The following is a 26,781-nucleotide window of genomic DNA, read 5'->3' as shown; positions in this document are numbered from 1 at the left end:
AGTAGAGTTGTTATACAATCTATCACCTTGCATCTCCCTCACGTCATCAAAGTACACAGCAGAGTTGCAGTAGAATCTGTCAGCTTGCTTCATTATTGCATTTGGTACTAGAAAATTCTGCAAAGTTGCCATCAAAAAACTATGCCTGTGATAATCCTTTCAGAGCTAAAGGATATATGTACATGACAGTGAAAAACATCTGATTTTATAATGGTTTATAACAATTAGTGTGGGATGTCTTATTCCTATGACACAAAATCTTGCACTGTTTTTCTAACTATGGTAGATGCAATAAAATGCATGTGTTCCAAACATTGCAGAAGGGTTTAAAGTATGATGGATTAAAGTGTGCTGATCAATGCTTATCAAAGAGAGGTGTCAGAGCTAGTCTTTTGATCAAAACTATCATTATGAATTAACAGATCCTAGTGTGCTATGATCTGGTTTATGTAGTTTCACCTAATCCCTTTATGATCAGTTTAACTTCTGTTTGATAGCCCACACACTACATGTTTAGAAAAGCGTCATAGAAAAGGATCAAATGAAAGAGAAGTTTGCAAACAGTTTTATATACAGATGACTTGATGGTTGTAATTTGTATGTATCCAAAAATGAATAGCAGGCATATTTTTATGGATGGAAATTTTGGATCATGGAGAACCCTGTCTAATTTTTCATCAGTTAAACATGTCATTATTAGTATTAGTATTATTATTATTATTATTATTGATGATAATGTTTTTGTTTTTATATTTAAATTTCATGTTTTGATAGTCAAATTCATTGCTTTATGTTAAATGTCCTCAATAATGGTTTTTTACCTACTAAATCTTGTTGTGCATTACAGTTGATGTACGTCTACATGAACCCTTGTTTCCACCAGTACTCACAGCCTCAGATACGGAGATAGAGATATTGACTCTGTGTTCCCAGCTTGATACTTTATGTAGAAAAGAACTGAAAGAGGTATTTAATTATTCCCATGCTTTTCAGAAAATGTCATAGATAATGTGATTCATCCTGTCTATGCATGTGTAATGTTGTGATTCATTCTGTCTGTATATGCATGTGTAATGTTGTGATTTATTGTCTGTATATGCATATTGAATGTTTGGATTTATCCTGTGTATGCATGTGTAATCTTGCAATTCATCCTGTGTATGCATGTGTAATGTTGCAATTCATCCTGTGTATGCATATGTAATTTTGGGATTCATCCTGTCTGTGTATGCATGTGTAATGTTGTGTTTCATCCTGTGTATGCATGTGTACTGTGGTGATTTATCCTGTCTGTGTGTGCATGTGTAATTTTGTGATTCATCCTGTCAGTGTGTGCATGTGTAATGTTGTGATTCATTCTGTCTGTTTAAGCATGTGTAATGTTGTGATTTGTCCTTGTCTCATGTTGTGATTCATTCTGTCTGTGTATGCATGTGTAATGTTTTGATTCATCCTGTCTGTGTGTACATGTGTTACGTTGTGATTTGTCCTTGTCTCATGTTCTGATTCATTCTGTCTGTGTATGCATGTGTAATGTTGTGATTCATTCTGTCTGTGTATGCATGTGTAATGTTTTGATTCATCCTGTCTTTGTGTACATGTGTTATGTTGTGATTCATATTGTCTGTGTGTACATGTGTAATGTTGTGCAACAACATTCAAAATAGAGATTTTATAGCATAAAATACTGTTTGGGATGGTCTTTTGATGATACACAGTTTTAATATTTTGATTTGTCCTATTTTGGGGTGGCAGCAGTGGCATAGTGGTTGTTTTACTTTAATTGGAAAAAAACCTTCTGACTTCAGATTAGCCACTCATCACATGTCTTAATGGACAAACAAAAATAATTGAATAGTATCAGTGTTCATTAGATAATTTTGTGATAAAGAATATTTACATCTACGTGAATACAGTCAAGAAATCACACATGAATCTTTGGGGGTGTGCAAAAATCAATTCCTTGGTAGCTCTAACACAACATGTATACTGTAATAAGATATTTGGGGTTTATGCTAGCAAAGATAAATTAATTTTCCATTATTTCATCTAGTTACAAACAGAAGTGAGGTCTTATTTCTAAGGCTGCAACATTTACACATGTAAATGGCATAACTTTGTTTACTGCTTGTAATCTTTAACAAAATTGGTAACCATCAGAGATCTTGGAAACACTTAATTACGCATATTTGGATGCCAATTTTTTATCTTGGACGCAGAAAATCACTGATGCGGGAGTCCTCCGTACGCATGTAATAGGTGTGCGGCAAAATTCAAAGACTTGCCAGTTCTGCTTCAGGCACCTAGAGGCCCCGAGTGGTCTAAAGCGCTCACCATTCCGGATCATTGCCATCTCACCTCTGTCTGCGTGGGTTCAAGTCCAAGGCTCGGCTAGCGTGGGTACGTGGGAAAGCCTGCCAGTAGCTTCTCGTGGGTCGGTGGTTCTTACCTGGGTTTTCCGGGGTTCTTCCTCCACCAGTTATTCTGGCCGCCATGTATAGCTGATTTTGTGCTGAAAAATGGCGTTAAAACCCTAAAACAACAACAACAAAAAAAAGCTTCAGCCACCTGCTTTGTGGGAAAATGTGTTGATCAGTTAGTTGTGCTGATATTTACAAGGAAAGAATTCAGTGACTTAAAGACCCCTTGATGTACATACATGTTGCCATTTTATAAGAGTACGTAAAAAGAACATGATGCAATAGCTGGCCGGCAAGTTCAAAGGCTTTGACTGACAGCCGGGTGGGAAAATGTACTGATATTTACAGTGATTGAATTCAGAGGCAGAAAGACCCAGAGATGTACATGTGGTCATTTATAAAAGTACATCAAATAAACAACTTTAGCTTTCGTTATTGTGTTCATTTCCGAATGTAAACTTCGCCTTCTTCTGTTAGGAAAGTGAAAACGACTTTGCCCTGTGATTATTTAAGGGGTACATTGGCTGACTATACCATATTTGTTTAAAATGCCCCTCACCTTAGCCCGGTTAGTTCTAGTGTTGTAGCAAAATGTATGCATCAAGGCATCAGTAGGTAGGCCTAGCTTTTATATCAATTACGTTGACAAACAAACTCTTGCCCATTCACAAGCATTATGTTTTGATAGCTGATTGACCATTAACCCTTTTCCGAGTAAGGTAGCAACTATCAATTTCCTGCATGCTATCCTTTGATGATAAAACATACAAACTTGTGTTTTAAGATCAGAATCAGTGATCTGAATATATATTAACTGCCTCTTATACACTATTTTGTCATAAAATTAGTTTGAAACTAAGTGAACCAGTAGGCCTAACGGGAAATAATGGTGGACTTCGCTTACTCTGGGATGTACCATTTATTAGATTGTTTGCTTAAATCATCGGGCAAATATATTCAGAAAAAATATACAAATAATTGAAACCAAAGCCTATGTATTATTTTATTAAAGATTTAACTTTAAAATGCAAATTATGTAGATCAGAAACGTATGGGACAATGCTATGTTGTGGAATTCGTGAGATGCGCTTTAAGGTCTAAGCTGTTTTCTGACTTGACACATATTTGCAAAAATACGGGAAAAACCAGCAAATCAGATACTATTGCCTAAAATTACTACAAGTACATATAGAAATAAATAAACCATAAATTTGCAATATTGTCAGTGGACTGTTGTAATGAAGCTATATTATAGTGAGTGATAACGTTACAAAAACCTCTCCATCTAAAAATAGTTTCAGGTATAAAATGGCAAATGACTAATAATTTTTCATGAGGGTTAAAATGACTCGTGTAAGTTAAGTATTGTTTTGTATTGATTCTTCACCTCTTGTACCAAAATAGCAAAATTATTGATGAATAGGTGTAGTATTTCACCCCTGAAGTTAAATTATATATTTTCACATATCTTTAGAGAACCTTTTAGTGAGATTTTTCTGTTTAATTCTGTTTTAAAACATTGGTCAGTCATGAAAAATCCTTGCAAAAAATCCTTGAATTTAAGAGGTTGTCTGGAAAACTTAAATTTCTTAAAAAGTTGGTTTTATCTTTGAAAAGTCATTGAATTTGTTGAAAAACACCATGAATTTTACCCAGAACTTCTTGAATTCATCAGAGGGAATAAGAATATCAAAACTTAAAAAGATGTAACTTTTAAAATTAAGACATTTTGTTATGTATTTTCCAAAACATATTAAGAACTAAATAAAATGGGGAGGGGATTTGTGTAGATCAAATGATAGATGGCATGGGCATTTACCAGTTGAATTAACACACTTATAATTTTGCTTGGCATGCTATTTATTCATGTGTTTTGCCTTCTACAGTTGAACCTATGTGGAAAAAATTTAATTCTTTGAATACGTTGCCCAAATCGTAATACCTTATGAGAACTACTACTACCACTACTACCACGCAAATCAATCCCTCTCAGATAAATGGAGCTAAAAGTTATCTACCAACCTATTTGGTGGTTGGGCAGAGTGATCTCTGCTTACATATAAGATCTGGCAGCACAGTGTAAGAATATCCCAGTTATTATTATCGCTCATGCCGAGAAGCACATCATGAGAGACCTCACAAAAGCCAGAAGCTATGTAGAAGATATACAAGTTGGAGGTGTTTTTCACTTCAAAGGAAAGTATACTCCTTCTTTATTTCCAACTTTTTCTCTTTCTATCACGACAAAGTTCTGCCTTTAGAAGTTGCCACACTTTATTGTTGTCACACATTTAGATACTTGCATGTGGAGCCTAAGTGACTTCACAGTCATTTTGTGCTATATTTATCTTATACGTGCAAGTCTCTAGTGCTCAGTAACTCCTATATATGTGTAATTCCTTTACAAATGGATACATTTTGGTGTTTCTATCCAAGGCTTTTGTAACATCTGGGCACCAACTCTATTTATTTATATGAACGGTTTCTGGGCCATTTTCTCTACAAGTATTGGCTCATAATGGACTTTGTCGCACCTACTGAGTACGTCTCTAAAACGATGCCTCAGTTCCCTTTTATGCAGAGGTTTTTTTTTTGTGTGTAATATAGACACTCTGGTACATTTATGTATTTCTTCCGTTCTAGTCAGACAAGTTCAGGTCAGCACATATACATGTTTTATTCAGTCACCTCCTGCGCATGCATATTTCTATAGGCAACCCTTGAGTCTTGTTTATATGCATAAACTAGAAATCATATTGAGCTCTTAATCACTTGTATGTGTAGCCTATGCGACTTCATAAATTTGGTTTGGGCTATATTATTTACCTATGTGTATGTCTTTATGTTCTGAAGAACTCCTTATATATGTATAATTCTGTCCTTTCTTGTCTATAAAGGTAAGTTCTTTTACCACTGTAATTTTGACCTTGGAACAGCATGCTTTAATGATTCTACCTGTACAGGCTGTCCTTGACCTTACCTACAGGTAAGGATTGTAATCGTAATCAACTGCTATCACTTTTTCCAGTTAACCATCATTTGGTATAGCTATGCACCCACACGGTATTCAAACATCACATGTGTAGGCACACAGGTTTGTAAACAGGTGGTATTGTCATTAGATTTTAGCTGTATGCTTCCTTGCTTGATTTGACTTATCAATTTCTGGGTCACCCTTTTAATGATTTAGCTCTACCCGGACATTGCATTCCAAATCAGGTGCAGGGCCACAGCTTTATCCATTTTGCTCTTATTTTGTCTTACAGATTAGAACTTTGGGAAAAGCACAAACAACATACAGCTCAGACCAAAGACATCAGCAGTCTGCATGCTGATTTTTTTCCTCAGTGTGAATCTTTATGAGAACAAGGGAGATAATTCAACTTATCCTTTAGCCATGAACTGCTTGACATTGCCATGCACAGAAACAGCTCTGGTACCCAAGTCACCACAACAGGACTTGTCAGTTTTTGAACTCCGCTACCTTGCCTCCTTGATTCCACTTACAGAATGGGACAGAGCTAACAAACAGCCGTGTTCCTTCTCATTTTGCAGACATATGGACAGTTACAAAATTCAAAATAAACCATAACTCATCCCAGCTGATGATCCTAACAATATTTTAAGGATAATTTTTGTAAGATTTATGGCAAAATCTTAATGGTTGGCAGGTTTGAGTTAGTGAGCAATATTGTTACCGTGACTTCATTGTTGGACTTTTGTTCTCTCTGGTGACTATCTTCCAACCAATGGAAGACTGCTTCTGTGGCCTAGTAGTTAGAACGTCTGCCTCGGATGCAGGAGGTCTTGGCTTTAATACGTGGTCGATTCATGCCAGAGACATAAAAATGGTGCTCAGCATTAACCCCTTACCTCATGCAAGCGCCTTTGGATGCCTCTACTCCGTTTGAATCAAAGCGCCTTTTGACACCTCTACTCCATTCGCATTGAAGCGCCTTTTGATGCCTGCTGTAAACATCAGCCATTTTAAGCGGGTTTTTGCAGTGCCACCTTCGGGGAAAACCCCCTGTTAGATACTACAGTCATTTCTGTGAATGACCATTACATCAGATCACATGGTCACTGTTTATGCTCTGGTCAAAATCTGCTATTTAAAGTAACTGGGTTGTATTCTCCACTCTCCAAAATGGAGGTTGCGGATTTCATTCAGTACTTATGAAGTTTTCACAATAGGAATCACAATTATGAAAGCTTCAGTAACTTAGGTAAAGGCTCTGAGATTGATGTAGGTTGCAATTAGTTTTTATAAATTATCAAATTCAGATGACTTAGTGATGTAGACGCGGACAAAAAACTTGTAAATTTCTAGTATGAGAAATGGCAGCTCGGTTGGTCACGCGGCTTCACTGACTTGACGGTGAACGAGTTCTCTCAAGATTTTAAAGCACATAAAAAATTCTTCCATGTAAAATAATTGCACAGCTATAACAATCTGACTTTACTCTTAAATTTTTCCACACATAATAGATGTGTAACAGAAGTGTAAAATGGTTAAAATTGCTGTTAAACGTAACATACACTACATTGCTTAACAGTTAACAGGCAGGCCTATGTGTATGGAGTCGAATAGGTAACAGATGTTCTATTTATAGCACACTGCACTGGGTAACTTTGCTTCATGTGTATCGGAGGGCTAAAAAGCCATACTCTCTATGAGGTAAAGGATTAAGAGGTTAGTGTCAGGACTGGTTGGCCTGGTGTCAGGATAATGTGACTGGGTGGGACATCATGCTACATGTCTGTGGCATGACACTCCAGTGCTTGTCATCACTATAAGCTGCCACACTGCAGACATCATAGCAATATGACTGAAATTTTTTAAACTCTACATTAAAAATCCAAGTCACACACACACACCCAACCGATGGAACATAGCTTATGTTCTCGCACTCAGAATGCCACAGGGCATACATGGGAGTTAGTCTCAAGGTAAGAGCACAGCCTTTGTCCTCTACCTTGTGTTTAACCTCTCAATGGATGAAGTAAGCTTACAAGCCATCAAGGTGACATATTTTGCTCCCTTCTGCAACCACAGCATCGCTACAAGGATAGTACAGGGAAATCAACAATAGACCCAAGTGCCAATCATAAGACAAACCTCTGAAAGACTTCCTATTGAACAGTTGTAGATATAGCACTGAAAGGGTTCTTTCATTTGTTCCTTTTTCTTTGTCCCAGCGGCATATGACTCTCTACATCTGGTCATCGGCCTAAGCACCCTCAATCCATTTATCAGTGCCTCTTGGTTCCCACTGGAAACACCACACCACATTTTGAACAATATCCATGAGGGAGACTCTGCCATTACTGTGGGTTTAGACAGCACATACCTTCACATCTTCACTCATAAGGCTCTCAGGATGTTCCTGCGATTCACCTACAACATAGTATATAAATTCAGGGCACCCCAAATTGAGGCTCAACATCAACCCTGGGGTCTTCCCTCGTCTTGCAAATTGAGTAATGGTGCATTTCTGGACCATTTCTATGGTGGCAACAAGTTATCTGGACAACATCTGGCAGCAACATCAGCAAGTAAGCTCTTACCAGTCAGGATAGCCCTTGTTACCAATCTGAACTTCTCATCAACAAGGAAAAATCCAACCTAGTAACATCTCAACAATTTGTTCACCTAGGTATGGACTTAAGTACACAGGCATCATATTTTGTTTCCCTCATGATTGGGCATTGAAACTACCCATGGTTGCCTCATACGTTTGAGGAATTCTATCCACATGGGATTGCTCAAAGCGGCAGCAGGCACCATGGTCCTAGGTCATCTTCTATTGCATTGCTGTTTTGTTCTGCATGAATGGAGTCCTCATGTTTGCCCAATGGACCATCTATTCAAAATCTGCACCCAACTGAGGCACCGTTGGTGGAATTGGGAACCAATGTGCTTGAGATTACAGTATGTTTGCATGTACAAAAGGCTGGGGAGCCCACCCACTACCATCATTTCATGATGCCAGCGTTCATGCTCTTCCCAGAAATGACATCTTCATATCAGTAATTCTGGATATGACGTCCATTGTGAAAACCTTTCATTTTGGGCAAGAATATTTAGATGGCAAGGGAGTTTTCATTCTGTCTGACAACTCTACAGTGCTGACTTATCTCAACAACAATGATTATCTCAGTACTACAATGGTGATTTATCCCCAGCAACAAGGAGGACCCCAGTCCCCAGACTTTTGCATCATGGTGTGGAACTTTTCTCAAACAACAAGGAGGAACTCAATCCTACAATGGTGATTTATCTTCAGCAACAAAGAGGACCCCAGTCCTCAAACCTTTGTCATGGTGTGAGACTTCTTGAAGTGGTGTTTTCATCAACAAGCCATACAGGTTCACCATATCCCTTGACTTGTCTACACACTGACTGATCCTTCATCACAGAACAATCGACTAGTACAGAAGGAATGGTCTTTCCATTCCTTGGTTCTTACTCAGAACTGTGCCCAATTTTACTGACCATTGGTGGGCCCTTTTGCAACAATAGGGAATGCTGAAAACCACATCCTCTCTCCCATCCTAGACCTAACGGCTTGTGCAGTTGACTCCCTAACATTGGGTTGGACCAACCTGAACTCATACATCAACCCCACCAACACCTCTGATTCCAAAGTGATACAGAAAGCAAGGAAATCAGCCTGTAGCCTCATCCTCATCGCACCACTCCATTGGGGGGAGTTGTGGATTAACTCCTCATCAATCGTGCATCAGAAACACCGCAGAATTGGGATTTTCCTTTATCTACTCATGTAACCATGATGGCAGGGGCCCCGAGTGGTCTAAGCGCTCTCCGTTACAAATCACTGCAATCTAAACTCAGTCTGCGTGGGTTCAAGTCTAGGATTCAGCTAACGTGGGTATGTGAGAAAGCTCACCAGTAGCTTCTCGTGGATCGGTGGTTCTTCCCAGGGTTTTCCCTGGTTCTTCCTCTACCATTAATACTGGCCGCCATGCATAACCTATCGTGTGCTGAAATATGGCGTTAAACCCCACAACAACAACAACCATGACAGCGGTCGTTTCAACGATGTCCATAGTCATAAAACTGAAAGCCTGGATCACCTCAAACAGGCCCTCAAAATTCAGCATTTTCGCAACCAGTCATGGCCCTCCACTCTGAAAGCATATGAAGTCATGGACACAGTGGTGCACAAATGAACAGATATCGATACCACATATAGCTAACTTCCTCCTCTGGCTCTTCAAAGAGAGCAAGTTAGCACTGAGTGTGATACAAGGTTAATGCTCCATGATCGTTAACACCTTTTGTCATCATTGGAGAGAGGATATCAGACAAACCCAGGATTTATCGGACCTTCTCACCAACTATGTGTTTATCCATTCAGAAACGTTAACACTAGGCCCAAAGCGGAACCTGTCTTGGGTATTAACCTGGTTGTATAAGACACCTTTAATACCATTTTCAATGGCATCTCTGCTACTTTTCCTACAAGACCTTCTTTCTCATGGCATTAGCAACTGCAGGCAGAATTCTTGAAATACATTTCCAATCAGCAGACCTGATTTACATGCAAGTTCAGACAAGACTGGTCAGTCTTATTCATGACAGCATCCTCTTTCATTGCTGAGCACTGTCTCTCTTCCATGTGTAGGTACATTTTTGTGATGAACCCTGTTTCCTCTGGACACATCAACTAAAGGCCACCTACAAGACCCAGTCTGGACTTTCAGGTGATTCTTTAATATGAACAGAGCTATTGTGTTGAGGGAGATCACACCTCTTCCTACATCACATAAAAGGACAGGAATATCTATTGGAACAGAATATTATGTCCTGGAGTAAATGGGTTACTCACTCAGCATATAGGGAAATAACCCTAGCTCAGTGAACTTTTACACACTTTCTCTCAGAAGGTTCGAGCAGTTGCCACCAGCCTAGCATCAGACCGAAACTGGCATTATTCATGTTGTGGGATGGAGATTGGACTTCACATTCTCTAGCTTATATCTCTCTGCTCTGTCACCCCAGAGAGGCCAATTCAGTCTGGTAGAACCTATATCTGCAGCTCAGCAGGTCTCCCTTCCAGATCGATTGACAGCTTTTTAAGACATGGCTTCAGGACTTCCGCTGGATTTGTGTAGGTAGTGATTTTTCCCTTTTGAAGCCATGCACCAACAGATGGAATCCCCTTCAGTCAGGCTACCCAGAAGCTGTCTCACCTTAGGTGACCAGAGATGATATCTCCAGGGTAAGGGGATGTACCTCCCTCCACCTCTTATCTGTTCTCCTAAGGTATTATGATTGGGTAATGTATTCGAAGAAGAAACCAATTTTTCCTAGTAAAAAACGTGTCTTTAAAAATACTTATCCTATCATAATACACATACACTTTCTCAGCCTCCCCACAGTTGCATCCATATGGAGCGTGCCCTCCACGACAGTAATAACTGGGATATTCTTACACTGTGCCACCTCGAGTCTCGGATTCGGCTAATGTGGGTATGTGAGAAAGCTTGCCAGTAGCTTCTCGTGGGTCGGTGGTTCTTTCCCGGGTTTTCCCGGGTTCTTCCTCCACGATTAATACTGGCCACCATGTATAGCCAATCGTGTGCTGAAAAATGGCGTTAAACCCAACAACAACAACAACAACAACACTGTGCCACCGTGTCTTATATATAAGGAGAGATAACTCTGCCTGATCACGAAATAGATAGGCAGACAACTTTTAGCTCCCCTTTAGCTTTAGTATCTGGGATGGCAGGATTTGCAGAGTAGTGGTAGTTTTCCTAAGGTATTATGATTTGGTAAGTATTTTTGGAAAACTTGGTTTTTGTTAATGAAATTATGCTAGAAAACTTTTTGAAGTTCTTTAAAACATCCTGAATACATTAACCCCTGGAGCTTTTTGTCATTTTCGCCTGAAAATCGAGAAGGAAACACATTTTGAAAGCTATTTCTGAATAGATCCGAAAACACCAAATCCCCAGTGATCTTTCAATAACATACTGCCTAGTTGTGTTAGAAACATCGTTTTTCATTGGCTATTTGCCTCGCGCATGAGCAGAAGGGTAAAAATTGTTTTTTGGGTTTTTTTGTTGCTAAATGGAGCCATTTTTTTTGTATGGAGACCACTCTTTATTCCAAATGCCCATCTTATCCTACTTTTTGCAAAGGCTCATCTGTATGTTTGCAGTTCATACCGGTTTGCCTTAGATCTGAGACCAAAAAGTCTAAAATCCAGACAAAATCAGATTCCGACCACAGGCAAATTTTTGGCAGAAAAAAGTCGGGTCCAAAAAATGAGTTTTTTTTATCTGTATATTTTAGTGCAACTAGATATTCCAGATTATTTGGTATCATTGTAGAGCTACATCTATCTTCCTTTCTATAATACCACCCACTTTAGTGTATCTTACATGACCATGACGCTACAGAGCTCGGCAGTAGGCTACTACCTCCTGCTCCATTAAGTCGTCGCTAGGAGTTACTGTGTTAATAGAAAACTGCACTAAGTGTGGATGATTTTCAAATTTCATACTGAATATTGTATTGCTAAGAAAAAGGTGACATTGGTGAGAATTGGTTGGACTACACATTTCACATCAGGTTGATATATTAGTCTTTATGCTGCCTTATTTAGTATCACAAAACAGTTTGGGGTGATGGGGTATATGTAGAAAAAAAAGACATGAAGATTTAACAGGACTTGACAAAAAAGTAGCTTTAGTCATTTTTTTCTGGTCAGTTAGCTGTCATAGGAGATTTTTTCATTGTGCTGTTATAGTGTTTAGGAGATTTTGTCTTTGTGCTATTATTGTATTTAACAAAGAACTAAAACAGCTACAGGAAAAACAGCCAAAAATTTTAGATTTTATTTTCCTATTGGTTGGCATTTTAATATAAGAAATGCTGTTGTTTCTAATTACATTTCCTCCATCCCTGCTCCAAACCTTTGATGATTTTAAATTTAAAAAAATTGAATAGCTTATTATTTTGAAATATTTTTTTATATTGTCAGTCTTGCAGAAATACTGTACAGGGATATATGTCCAATGTGGACAAAATGCAACTTGATCACTCATATTGAAAAATGTATTTTTCAGATTACAAAGATGAAATACATGGTGATTTTGTAAATTTATTTCATAAAAGTTTAAACTAACACTTTATCAGTATGATATGGTTATAGTATAATAAATATTACTGAAGAGGATGGCTTTTTTATTTCATGATTGTTTTCATTGCATGTGTACATGTTTATATTATAACGCTTAAATTAGAATGATATAAAATCAGGGTAATAATATGAAATTAAATGTGTGCAGAAAATACGAACATAAGACAGTATCAATTACAGTATTCATTCTTTAAAAAAAATGTTACTGCAAAGTCAAATGAAAGTATGAAAATTGTGCATTTTAGTTTCAAGTCCTCCTTTTATTTCTTCATTAAATTCCTCCAGCATTGAGAAAACTAATTATATTCTTTTATGTGAGATGGTAAAAGAGAAAAGAAATTTGTTCCTTTTGAAATAGCTTTGTTCTTGTGTAACTGTTTATTTGTTCTGAAGTGACCATTCCTTTTTGCTATTTTTATTCTTCTAATTTGCTTGAAAATCTGGTTGACAAGTTTAATTTTTTTTTAACATCTGTTTCATGGTAGACATCAGTATTGATAGACTTAAATGCAATTGACATGCTTATTTCAAATAGGAATATGTACATTTCATATTTAGATCAGAAATTGATTACAGAATACATCATAGTTAACTAAAAGTTCCAGAACAGACCTTGGATATGAACACAAGATAACTAATCATTTTCAGCTGAGATGGTTGCTGAAAAATAGTGTATGACTAAAATGGTCCACGCCATTTTACATTCAGTAGATGGTACACACTAGGCACCATTACACTGGTTCTTTAGCCAGGACATGGTGATAATTGTGATATCATCATTGGTTGAATACAAAACAGCATGGAGTGTCCTTGCTCAGATAACATTTTCTTTTACCATCTCAGTTGATTGTGAAATATTTACCTAGTGTTGTGTGACTTATTATATGGCATATGTAGAAGTCACATATAACAATTCATTGTTATGCATCTGTTGCCAGTTTGATGAAAATGTCATGCTATTTTGTGTGTGTTTTTTCAATCAATGCTTATGACTGATACATTTTGCCTTTTGCAATTGTAGCAAAATGTTGGAAACCTGCACCAGGGCAAGTTCACCAATTCCTTCACTAACCGAGGTAAGATAAAGCTCATTATTACGAAAGATACAAAAATATAGTTACGCTTGTTTAAGAGAACACATGCTTTGAAGCACCATCTTTGTAAAAAGATTTAAGTTTCATACATGCCATCTGCAGTAATTACACGTTTACTTGTGAAGTGACTAACAGCTGGTAAAGACTGATTCTGGATGACCCCCTGAGTTGCAGTTATAAAGACGTTTGACAGTGGATTGCAGTTTCTCATTTATTGACATTACCTTGTCTACATGCTTACTAGTCCAACTGCAAACAAGATGGACTTTGATCTTCCTTCACATAATGCACTACCAGATTAGGATCCATGTTGTTTGTTTTAGTCATTATTCCTAACAAATGGCATATACATGTACCAAAATCTGCTAACAAATTATATGATGGGAGATCTGATTCTGTGCAATTTGCAGTTAGACTCGACTCATAAGCAAGTATAGTTAGGTGTAAAATGTAGGATAGATAAAGATAATGTAGACAAAAAAAATTGTTCTGTTTAAAGTATGTTATAAAATTTTTATTTTTTCATCTTTTCAGTTCTGAGACATCATTTTAATGTAAATCAAAGTGAAATGTAATAATTTAACACTGTTGCCAGTTTGTGTATGTATATATTGTGTACACACATGCATTTGCACACACAATCACACACTTCCCAGAACTATGATTTGAAGTGGAGTAATCATCACCATCTTCCATCACTAACAGTTGGTTGAAGGGTTTGAAGAAATCAGACCCCTCCTCAGACAAGAAAACCAAGCAATATGAATAGCTACTACTCTAGTATCTTTGGTATGCAAAACAATTTTCAGTTATTGTTTTTTAAGGTAATTTTAAAAGCAAAAACTTGCTTAAGTTAGATGATACCATCATGAAAAACACCTAAGGTTCACTGCAAGATTTTGCTATAAACAAAGTTTTGTGACTTCATTGTAGTACACCAAAGACACCAACATAGCATCTGTTTGTCTCAGTGGGTTTTCTTGTCTGTAATTTCTGTATTTTTCAAACAATTTGCATACCTGTCAACTTGTACGGTTTACCCGTAATTTGTATGGATTTTATCCATTTTTGTCAGTGTACAGCCGTACAGCCATTTTGTATGGTTTTTCTTATAAATATTCACTTTTTGTTTCTTTTTACAATTTTTTTTGGTGTTAGTCCTGGAGTCTGTATGTAAACATTTTTTTTATAATCAAGCACAATCCTGAATCTTTTTAGCTATGTGTAAGCAGTGTGGGGATTACTCTAATATGCTTTGGAAAGCGATGGAAGCCGGGAATACCAAAATTGAGATATGTTGAAGTATCCTTCTTTAATGAAACAAATACAAATATGTTAATATTGAAGAAAGTGTTTAGATGGCTTTGTTTTGTTCAAGATTCTTATGATCCTTTTAACCGATTTCAATATTCCTGGCTTCCATCGTATTTCAGCCAACTGAAATGTTAGCAAACAGAACTTGAAAATATGTTCATTTCTTGTGTGGAATTTGAATTTATTAGGAAAAAGACATCAGTGTAAGTAAAGTCTGAGTAAAACATTGTAACTTTAATTTGTAGAAAAGCGTCGATATGGGATGCAAGTGTGTGAGATATTCCCGAAAATTTGACTTATTGTTCTGATGTTAATCGACATTGGAACATGTTACACAGCGCTATTATCGGGCAGTAAGACCTGGATACCCAAAAAATAAATATCAGGTGGAGGTCTTACATTGTAGGACTAAGGGTTTATTGGTGGAAAAATATAAATATGTAATAACGAGACCATGATAAATCCAAAGAAGTTAATATTACATCTTGAAAATTCGTTTTCCAAACCTTGCACATATTTTCTTTTTTTACTAGTTGCAACACTTTCGCTTTTTTAGTTGCTCCACACCTGGATCATGAAGCACTTAAAGATGTGTTTGAGGATTATTGCATGCTGCCAAATGAATGTGTGCCTGTATTAACAGATGATTGCCAGAAAAGGAGCTTTTGTAGCTACTGGCTGTATATTATCAGCCAGATAATTAGTACTGGTGGCATCCACTTTCAGATCTGATAGTAGTTAATCATCGATTACTTACCTGGCCTCACAACCATGCAGACTGTGAGAGATCTTTATCTATGATAAAAAACTACATATAGATTGTAGGAAGTCCCTGAATGCAGACACACTAACATCATTTTTATGGTGTAAAATAAACATTGACACCTGCTGCATAGTCTTTAAACCCCTGATTAAATTTTGAAAAAGTGCAAAGGGTGTATGTGTAATATATAACAACATGTGTGTGTTACAAAACACTCAAAATCAAAAGAATAAAATAAATAAAGTTTCAGAGATGTAAATAATTATGTAAATGTGTGTAAAATTAGTTCGTTTATGGCATTTGATCTTATATAATGTATGAATACATTTTTTCGTGTACGGGTTTGGGAGTTTTGTAAGGTTTTTATTGGTCTAACGTATAAGTTTTCATCTCACAGACACAACTTTTCTCTGCTTTTAAAAGGGAATTTCTCCTGACTTGATTTTTCTTGATATAGTCAGTTTTTTATATCATCTCCAATTTGGTTTCCTTAAAGTGGTCTATGTGGTCCCATTCCGCAAAGACCCTTGTAAATTATTTGTTCCATATATTAGTTAGCACATGGCTCTCATAATGAGTATTCTGATTGGTCAAAGGTTTAAATTCATCCAGTGAATCTTCATTTATTGGAAACTGATGGTAATGGAAAGAAGAAGCATGCTTGCAAAACATGGCATCCCGAGTGGTTGAGAGAGACCATGACACGAAAGTTTAGAAAAAAGTTTAAAAAACGTATGGAAATGGAAATGGCTGGAGCAAAAAGTTGACAGAAATTTAGTTGGTCAGTATATAAGAATATTGAATTGATAGAGGAATGGCATTTTGTGACCTCTGCAATAATGATCTGAATTATGGTAATCATGGTTGGAAGAGTTTGGAACAGCAACTATAAAAGAAGCTGCTTATGGAAAAAATGAAGGCATCTGGAAAAAGTGCAGTTATTTACTATAAGAAGAAAGATTTCTTGCATGAGAGAACTGATGTAGCCCTCTGTCAGAATATGTGCACTGCATGTTGCCAATACAAGCACCACCTTGAAAGGAAAAAGGCTCTCATTGAGAAGGAAAAGAAACAATTGCACATTGAGCCAAAAAAGTCAGTGGTGACAAAAAGGAAGGCTAAGGAAATCTTTGCCAAAGCCTCAAAAAGAGCTTGACTGACATATCAATAGGCTGTGTCCATTGGAGAAAAAGACAAGTGAATAATATGTTATTATTTGTATATAGCTGATGTACTTGGGTGTTTATTTTACAGATTTATTACGAAAAGAGAGTATAATATATTTGCTGCAAAAATTGAGAAATTATTGTGACTTAATTACAACGTGAACACTGACATGCACATGAAATAACTTCAGGATCCTCAGTATTAGAGAACAAATTAATGTGGACTAAATATAGTGAAATTATTGAAGTTGAACAATATTGGTAAGTTTATTAGTTCTCTTAATGATTAGTTTGGTTTATTTTATGATCATAAGTTGCACCAGGAGCAGTTGTTTATCAATGTAAAATGCGTTTTTGCACTGGGGCCTTCAGCCCCCTGGAACCTGGATCCTAGGTGCTGCCCCATGCAACCCTGTTGGGGGAGGACCCTCAAACCCACCTTACAAATTTTTCAGCTTTTTTATGAAAGACCAAATTCATGTCTGATTTCAAGATGTTGACAGGTATGAATTTGACTCATTGTTTCATTCAGCTGAGAATTAAAGGTTTATGCAGAAAGTCAAATGTCATCAAAATGGCAATGATATTCAATAATTACGATTGATATACTCCACATATATAATGCAGTGTTGAGTGGCATGGTGTTATTAGCTAACCTTGTTTATCCATCTGTTTGAATCCTTGTTTGGTTAAATAAAAGAAAGTAATGACTTCATGATGAGATATCTGACTTTACCAAATTAATATACTGGTATCTAAAAATTTGTTGCTGGTTACTTGTTATGAGTCTTCATTATAAAAATGATTTTTAATCTTGAGCTTTGACTCATTTCAGTTTTGAACTGTGCCAGGCAATAAATGTGCATCAGTTGTTCAGTGTCCGGTGTCTGCTAACAGTTGTTTGTTTTCACTGCCTCTCCAAAATTACTTAGATGACAGCTACAGTTTCATCCAAAGGTCTGGTTGGTCCTAAATGAAAATGGTTCTTCTTGGGCATCTAAGATGGTAACCATTGGGTCATATTGAAAATTTTAATTATTGTTTCTCATTTTGACCTGGGGACTTCACTAAAAGACATACTGGTAATATGTCGATTTTCAAAGATGAAAATGGTGACAGTCTGATTTCCGATGTGGCCACTATTGTGGGTACTCCTCTCATTGCCATTTGTTTTTCTTGAAAAGATTTCTTATGTAAATGGTCCTCAGTGAAATCTGAAATCAAACATGACTATAATGACAGCCACCTTTAGAGTCTTAATATATCGCTGCTTCCCAAAATGGACGGTCATATCAACCTGGGGTCTTACAAAATCTAGTTAGTTCTAAATGAAAATGCTGGCAATTTGACCTCAGTCTTGAAAATCTTGCTATTGCTTTCTTATAGATAATCTTGCCAACAAAACAGTTTTCATAAACCATTTACCATATTTAGCTGGCCATGTGTGTAAAATCTTGTTACCACTACATCAAATTTTCATATTAACATGAGATTCCCACCCAAACATTTCATATGGTATATAGCATATTGAAAAGGAAATTGGTGCTGTTCTGATCTAACAAAAGGCTGCTTCAGAAGCCAACTTACAATTGTCATCTTGCTTATTTTCCTGGGCAGATAGTTGTACCTGAAAATACATTTGGCAGTTGTAGTTTAATCTGATTGAGAATGGTGCAGGTATGACTTCCCAATAAGGCCACAGCCATGAAAATCTTGTTGTGACTTAACTGTCTAAGCAGATATGTTGTTTGATTTTCACTGAAACACTTCTTGCAGTATGCAGTTGGTCCTGTGTTAAAATTATGTCAGTCTAACCTCCAAAATGGCTGCCTTGGTGACCATCTTGAAAATCTTTCTATTATGTATGAATGGTTGATTAGATTGATTTAGGGTTTTCCCTTAAACAATAACAATGATATTGCTGGTCATGAATGAGAATCATGCGGGTCTTGCCATCAACATGCTTTTGTGAACCATTTTGAAGTCATATGCAAGACTATGAGCATCTAAACAATTTATTGGGTTAAGTTATAGGTCACTACTTGCTTTTCTATGCATCATTAAACTTATGTACATATGCAGATGAATTTTGACTTGACTTTTATTTATAGGTTTTTTCAGTAAGCAGGTTAAAAGTCAACAATCTGTCATTGATGTTCAGGTCTTCTCAGAGGTTTTGTCGGTTATGAACATTATAACATGAGCAAATATGAACTGATTTTTATGAAATCCAGTTTGTGAATATCTGATGCCAGTTCACTAATATGGGATTTTCCAAACTGAATAATTATGGATTGAACCAAACTTTTTGCATGTGGGTATATATCACATTCTCAGAGACAGTTTTAGTGATCTTTTAACCAGTGATGTCATGTCGAAGGTCAGAAAGTCATAACAGAGATTCTTGTTCTATTCTTACCTTTTGAACAAGTCACATGAAAGGCAAACAAAAATATTTTTGTTAACAGACTTATGTTGAAGTTTCTCAGGAATACTGACAGGGAACCCCACTTTAATGCTGTGTTTGAGGTGCATAAATGCTGGTGGCATTATGTATCAGACCATGATGTGGTGAGAACGGTTTAAAGTTTGATGTGTCTGAGTAGGTAGCTTAAAGGAAATGTCAGTCAAACTTAAAATAATAACTTTACAACAAGCCATTTTATGGGATTAGGATAACCAGGGCCATTGCAAGGGTGGGCATTATGGGTGACCACCCTTGGTGCCCAATGCAGGGGGTGTCATTTTGCAAATCATGTTCTTTTATTCTGTCTTTTACTTAAATAAACATACAATTTTTTCATTGAAATACCTTTGTCTGGTGGTTATTCCAATGACTGTTAATACATTTTTTAAAAACAGGCTGTTGTCACAGTATATTTTTTGAGGGTTGGGAATGTCAAAGGAAATGCTAAGAACAGTAGTTATGAACAGTAAGCCATAAGTTTTGAAACTTAACTGAATCATTTTTATTTGTCAGTTTGCCTGATGTCTTTTTTTAGTATTGTCAGAGAGAAATCATGCACGTTTGTCATATCTGAAATTGAATTAATAAAGAAAAGTGTGATTGTGGGGCTTCATTACATCTGAGATGGTTTAGATACTCAGTGTGATTGTGGGGCTTCATTACATCTGAGATGGTTTAGATACTCAGTGTGATTGTGGGGCTTCATTACATCTGAGATGGTTTAGATACTCAGTGTGATTGTGGGGCTTCATTACATCTGAGATGGTTTAGATACTCAGTAGTTACAAAAAGAATAAACGGGGAGAAGAAATGGACTTCTCACAAATTCTGCAAATTCTTTTCAACCAACAGAATATCAGTTCTTTTGAGTGACATACGTTGTTGTTTTTTTTTACCTGACAGCTAGAATTGTGTATGACAGAATCCAACAAACACTAGCAAAGAACCCTTCTGCAAACCATGACTGTCTGGTAAGTGGCAAATCTGTAATTTGTTGCAAAACCTGTAAAATTGTAATATTTAAAGAGATGAAGTGTTTAAAGGCTTTTCCACATCCAAAAATATTTGTAAGTATTTTAAAATATCCTTGAAAATATGCATTTACAGAAAACATGCAACATCAGGTTTTCCTTTTTTCTGTGGCAAAATAAGTGTATATTAGTGCGCAAAAGAAAAGAACAAACTTAAAGATAATAACTTATCTTTTCTGATGCACAGTTGGTTCTTAATTAGGTATTTGTTTATTGACTATAAATTTATGTCATTTTTATGCAAACAAACAGTTAAGTAGAATTTAGTATGTAAAAAAGAATATTCACTTTTGTTGGTAATGACAAGGACTTCAAAATATTTACATGATCGTCAATATAAATTCATATACTTCTGATGGACCGCTCAGTGGCCTAGTGGTTAGAGCATCTGCCTCAGATGCAGTAGGTTGTGGATTCGAACCCCAGTCAAGTCACACCAAAGACTTACAAAAATGATACTAACAGCTGCCTCACTAGGCACACAGCATTAAGAGGTTAGTGTTAGGACTGGTCGGCCTGGTGTCAGGATAATGTGACTGGGTGGGACATCATGCTACATGTCTGCGGCATGATGCCCCAATGCTAGACATCACTTTAGACTGCATGCTGCAGACATCATAGAAATATGACTGGAAAATTGTTAAAGCTACGTTACAAATCAAAATCCCACACACATACTTCTGAAATCATTGTGATGAAAACAGAATGTACTAATAGAATGTGTTTGTATAAAGTTGCTTTACATGGCTGAGTTGCATTAGATAAATTTGAGTAGGTATAATTATAATTATGATATTATGTATTAGAATTTGTTTATACAGTGTACATGATTTTTGTGTGTATTACATTAGGATATATTTATACATGATATTGAGTTAGACAAGTTCAAAACAGATAATTGTCACATGGACATCTGTATTTCATCATCACTCCTGTATTCTGATACATTATAATCCAAATAAATTATGCTGAGACTTTATTCCAGATGAGTAAATATAGTTTGTTTGCTTTTTTATGAGGGAAATAGATATCAGCTCTTTTCATGTCATTTTGTTCAATATACCAATTATTGTCCCCTTTGAGCAGAAGCTTTTGTAGCAGAGAAAACACCAGTAGCAGATGGAAGTTGAAAGAAATGCATACCATATTCAGTCAGTTTCAAATTTAAATGCTCATTTTATTTATATCTGTATGTTTTCAAATTAGTTTAGTCCCAATAAAGATCATGTAAATTAGTTACCTATTCCATATAAACTTGCTTGTAAGTTCAGTTCAGCTGCAAAAACAAGATAGATCCTGGCCTCCCATTGCATAATGCACCAGCAGGTCAAGGTCTGTCTTGTTTGCAGTTGGACTCGACTTATAAGAGAGTATATATGGTAAATTTGACATGATGATGGATGTGTTTTTGTAATTGAAATAATGTCGAAATTCCCACCAAAGAACGATCACCAACACTATTGTGAGTAACATTGTCACTTGTAAAATTACAAATAGAGCACTTGAGTTAAATTGCATGAAACAGCTGTAACAGTTTCTGTGTCCATGGACTCAGTCCATACTAAATATAATTAAAGTCTGTGTTAAGAATGAACCAGCAGGAAATTGTTTAGAATACTAGGTCTTGCCAGCTTCATTTGTACATAACTTGATAATCCATTAACTTAGCATAGCCACTTCTGTGAGAAAAGTTGGGCATTACAAAACTATTTTTTGTTTTACAGGTGCTAAGTTAAGGAAGAAAAGTGAATATACACATTAAGTTTCAATACTATCCATGTAACAGAGTCTAGAAAACTGTTCTACTTGGATATGTGAAAAATGACTAAATAATAATTACGTTGAGCATGAAAAGTACCTGAAGTTAAGATTGTTTATAATGTTTCACAGATGACTTGAATTTTTATAACATTGTAACTGAGAAATGTTATATCCAAATTCATGGATATTTTTAATTTTTTTTATTTCAAAATGTTTTTGTACCTCTGCATGTTGATGATGTTGAACATAATTATAGTAAACAATATGTACTGGTATTATTACTGTCATAACACAAATATAATGGTTAAACATCATCCAAACAACATACATTTATATAAATATGTTATCATGAGATAAAAAGGATAAACTGGTATGTATCACTTATAAGTATGTAATACAATTCCATACAGATTTAAAAAATCTTTTGACAAATTAACCGTATTAGTAATTTCTGGTGACACATGCAGTTTGACATGGTTCTCATGCTGAGGTCAGGAAATGCTGAGTGACTTGATAAATAAAGATGTCAGTGATGATGCCAGATTAGATTGATATGAAAGGTCTCTGTGTGACCAATATAAACACAAAAGCTTGTCATAGATGTGACAGTTTCCTAAATTTAGTATTGTAATGGTAGTGTGGTACCATATATATATATATATATATATATATATATATATATATATGTGTGTGTGTGTGTGTGTGTGTCCAAAAGCATAGGCCCAAATCTGCTGTTGCATAATGTGTCATCAGATATGGGTCTATACAGTTTGTTTGGAGTAATAGATCAAAGATAGAACATATCAGCGTCTATGTTGTATATGTATATATGGTTATTCATTATTTTTGCAAAATAAAATTAATTTTCTGCTTTGCATGTATGATTCTTTTTAATATCACACTTTTTTTGTGTAGTGTTATTTGCAAGACAAAGGCATCAATAAGCTTTATCCAAGGGCTGTAGCCTACCTCACCTCATCAAGTCTAGCTGATGGTCCTCAGTCAGGGACAGATCATGACAGTGAGTATTATACTTGGCATTCATTCATTATACTGTCCCAAAAACTGTCTGTATATATCATGAGTGTTGAATTTAGAGAGTCCTGATAAACTCATGTTTGGATAATGTCACTGGTCATGAGTATTTGTCTGATTTACTGATATGTGTGTGTGATTTGGATTTTTAATGTAGCTTTAACAATTGTTCAGTCATATCGCTATAATGTCTGCAGTGTGGCTGTTAGTGATGTCTAGCACTGGGGCTTGATGCTGCAGACATGTAGCATGATGTCCCACCCAGTCACATTATTCTAAGATAGCCAGGTCTAACACTGACCTCTTAATGCTGAGAGCCAAGTGAGGCTGCTGTTAGTACCATTGTTATAAGTCTTTGGTATCACTCAGCCGGGGTTCAGATCTGCAGACACTCTAACCACTAGGCCACCGGAGCAGTCGATTTACTGTATATAGTCACTTACCTGTCAAATTTAACTGCAGACCAGACAGTTGCAGATCTGCCATCGCATGAATATGGAGGCAGATCTGGATCTATACAGTTTTTTTAAGGAGTAATCAGTAGAATAAACAACATTGACCAATCTACCAGCACATAATGTGACAGCAGATCATTGCATAATGTAGTTTGTTGTTGGACTCAACATGTACTCAAGTCATATATTAATGGTATATCTTTCATTTCCTTGATACATTGCTCCAAACTTTCTTCATTCCATCATCTTTTGCCACCTCCTGATAAAGTCTTTGCTTTTCCACAAACTGGATTTTCTGCCATTTTCCTAATGTTATGAATACGGGCAAAATAACCTCAGGGAGTACCATATGAATTTTCTTTCTGTATGATCAATTCAACAAGAGTAGAATTGCTTAAGTTCTAAGTGTGACCAAATAAATACTGTACATTTTATTACAGCTTAGAAATTTATACTTATATTTGTTTTTTCTACCTTTTATATGACCACAATAAAGTGGAGCATACTATGTTATGATATCCATCTGTCTTGTTCTGTCTGTTTCCAGTTTCATTTCCACATAATAACTTGAGTTGCCCATCACCTGATTATTAAACTTTGGCATTTGTGGTATAAAAAAGACCCCGTTTGGGGGAGTAAAGGTCAAGGTCTAAGTTATTCAAAGAAGAAAACTGGCTTTCACCCAATTACAGCATGACCCCGCTATAGCACGCTCTGTTATAACACAACTTTTCATATACATGTATTTTTCTCATACACGAAAAAAATGCTTTCTTAAAAGTACAAAATAAAGCTTACAAAGTTTATAATTTTTGGGAAGAGATCGTGTATAAATAATACCAAGACGATCGTGGTGTGGATCCTAAAATTTTCTATGTATTTTTCTTGTACTCAAAAAAGTAGTTTTTTCTTCTTAAAATTACAAGAAACAATGTGTAAAAAGTTTAGTCTGGGATTACGTTGGGTTTTGCCAATGCCGCAAACTTCTATTTTTTCCTTATTGGCGGCAAAATATACCATCTACTGATTTTTTTTATTGCCGACATTGTTGGCTGCTTAAACTTGTATATACAACCATTGGTTTGGAGTGGAGAAATTCAGAGGCCCCATGAAAGGAAGCTGCAAACTGGATATAAAATGCATTGAAATTTATATATTGTTACATAAACAAATTCTTTGTCCATATTGACAAGCCATCTAAACAGTGCATTGTTATATCATAATCCGATTATCTTGACATATCCACTTTTTTGTTGTTGACATATCTGGTAATGGAGATAAACTGGATGAGACATTATCTCGTAATCTATCTTTCGTCGGATTTCGGCTCCTCGCTAGTAATTCATATATTTACATAGACCGCCATTTGTGTGTGGATGGTAGGTAAAATTCTTCTTCTTTTCACTCAGAATTAAACCCTTCAGAACATTCATTTTCTATAGTAATCCCTGTCATCAGACCAAAACACCTGCATCTCTATCTTACATTAACCCATTGTTAAACATTTAATTCATGCATGGAAGGCAGCTTCACACTGCTACCACAAATGTTTTTTTTACAAAATGCAAAGAAAACAAAAATTTGGTTTATTCAATAGGCATTGAGGAACAGTAACTAGAATAGACCAGACAACGGACTATTCCTTTTTAAAAATGTACCCAGATAAAACAGTTTGCTGAAATTTCAAAGGAAACAGATTACCTTCGAAGCACCGATTGTTATGAAAACGTACTCAGCAAATGGAAAAAACTCAGTCTCAGTCATGCAATACAATTATTTGATGTTGACACCACAATAAGAAATGGGCATTTGTGTGGCTATCCAAAGCTGTCCTTTAGCAGTGACTTCAATAATGCATGCATCCTTCATCAAAGAAAGCCGACTACAGTCTTGAATAAAAACAAAAAACTTTTCTTCAGATGAATTTAGTACCAAACTTGAATAAAAGTAATGGAATCTGACGGATTTTTGCATTTTCCAATGTGACTGGAACAAGTTAACTGTGCTGTGAAAGTTTCCTTTTTGCACTGAAAAAGTGTATGCTTATGAACTCAACCAACAGCGGCTTTAAACGCAAACTAACTTTTACCAACTTGGGACATACTGAAAAGTAAATGTGCTTCATCATTTATTGCGCTACGTTTTTCCACTGAATTCAGACCATTATGACCTGTGACAAAATTATTGAATATTTTAAATCTGTGCATGCAATTTTCAGTGGAATCACTTGTATTGTGGATTCAATGTATATGATGAGATTCGTGGGTGAGTACATGGTGTTGATACTCAGTTTATTCTATACATTAGACATGTATACATAAACAGTATTCACGTATATGTACCAATCTGTGGTTCTCTAAATAAAGTAAACTATTATATATGCCTTCTGTTTTTACTACAGGTGTATTTCTCCTTTAATATGCATCGATTTAAGATGATAACTGTGCCAATGAAGCATGTATTTTACCACCCGCATTTATTACCTCCCCCCCCCTGCAAATTTTTGGGGGCACATACATAATTTTCTTCATCTAACTGACATGTTTGCTTATAACACAGTTCAGTCTATAACATGGTCAGCTTCTGTGGCTCCCAACTACCGTGTTATAACGGGGTTACACTGTACTTGAGTTCTCTCATTCAGTGTTTCCCTTTACACACATTTGTGCATCAGGGATGTACGCTGGAGAAAATTGACGCACACATTTTGTTACCCTGCGGTTTTTTGACGCAAAGGATTTTCATAATATGATCATGATTTATTTATTACCCAATGCATTGGACTATGGATGGCATCGTATATACTTCGCGTATAGGCATTGACTGGTTCCCCGCTTTGTTTGCTTCCTGCCTTGCACTCCTCTATTCATATAGCAAAGTGCAACGCAGGGAACATATAAAACAATGAACCAGACTAGCATAGGCAATGTTATCATGGAGTAGCTTCCCCTGATCTCACGAGCTTCTCGCAATTTCCATCGAGCTCAGCAAGCTGTTCTAGATATTTAACATCAAGGCTCGTTGCACTAGAAAGTGATCGCCAGATTAAAACGTCATGCACTAAAAAGCATTAGCGAAGAAAGTGAAAGAAGCAGAACAC

General features: G+C 36.2%; 1 protein-coding gene across 1 annotated transcript in view; it reads left to right on the top strand.

The window, feature by feature from the left end:
- Window positions 1-26,781, top strand: part of LOC149798973 (uncharacterized) — a 49,856-nt gene that overhangs the window by 7,659 nt on the left and 15,416 nt on the right. The window contains exons 2-5 of the mRNA XM_089957885.1: window positions 848-966; window positions 13,617-13,671; window positions 20,303-20,370; window positions 23,107-23,212. Of these exons, the coding sequence (XP_089814011.1) occupies window positions 848-966; window positions 13,617-13,671; window positions 20,303-20,370; window positions 23,107-23,212 (348 nt within the window). The remainder of the gene's footprint in view (window positions 1-847; window positions 967-13,616; window positions 13,672-20,302; window positions 20,371-23,106; window positions 23,213-26,781) is intronic.

This window comes from Sinohyriopsis cumingii, chromosome 5 (genome assembly GCF_028554795.1).
Source record: "Sinohyriopsis cumingii isolate HCF-2022 chromosome 5, ASM2855479v2, whole genome shotgun sequence".
Classification (NCBI taxonomy): domain Eukaryota; kingdom Metazoa; phylum Mollusca; class Bivalvia; order Unionida; family Unionidae; genus Sinohyriopsis; species Sinohyriopsis cumingii.
The sequence above is the reverse complement of the archived record's forward strand: the minus strand, read 5'-3'. Positions and strand labels throughout refer to the sequence as shown.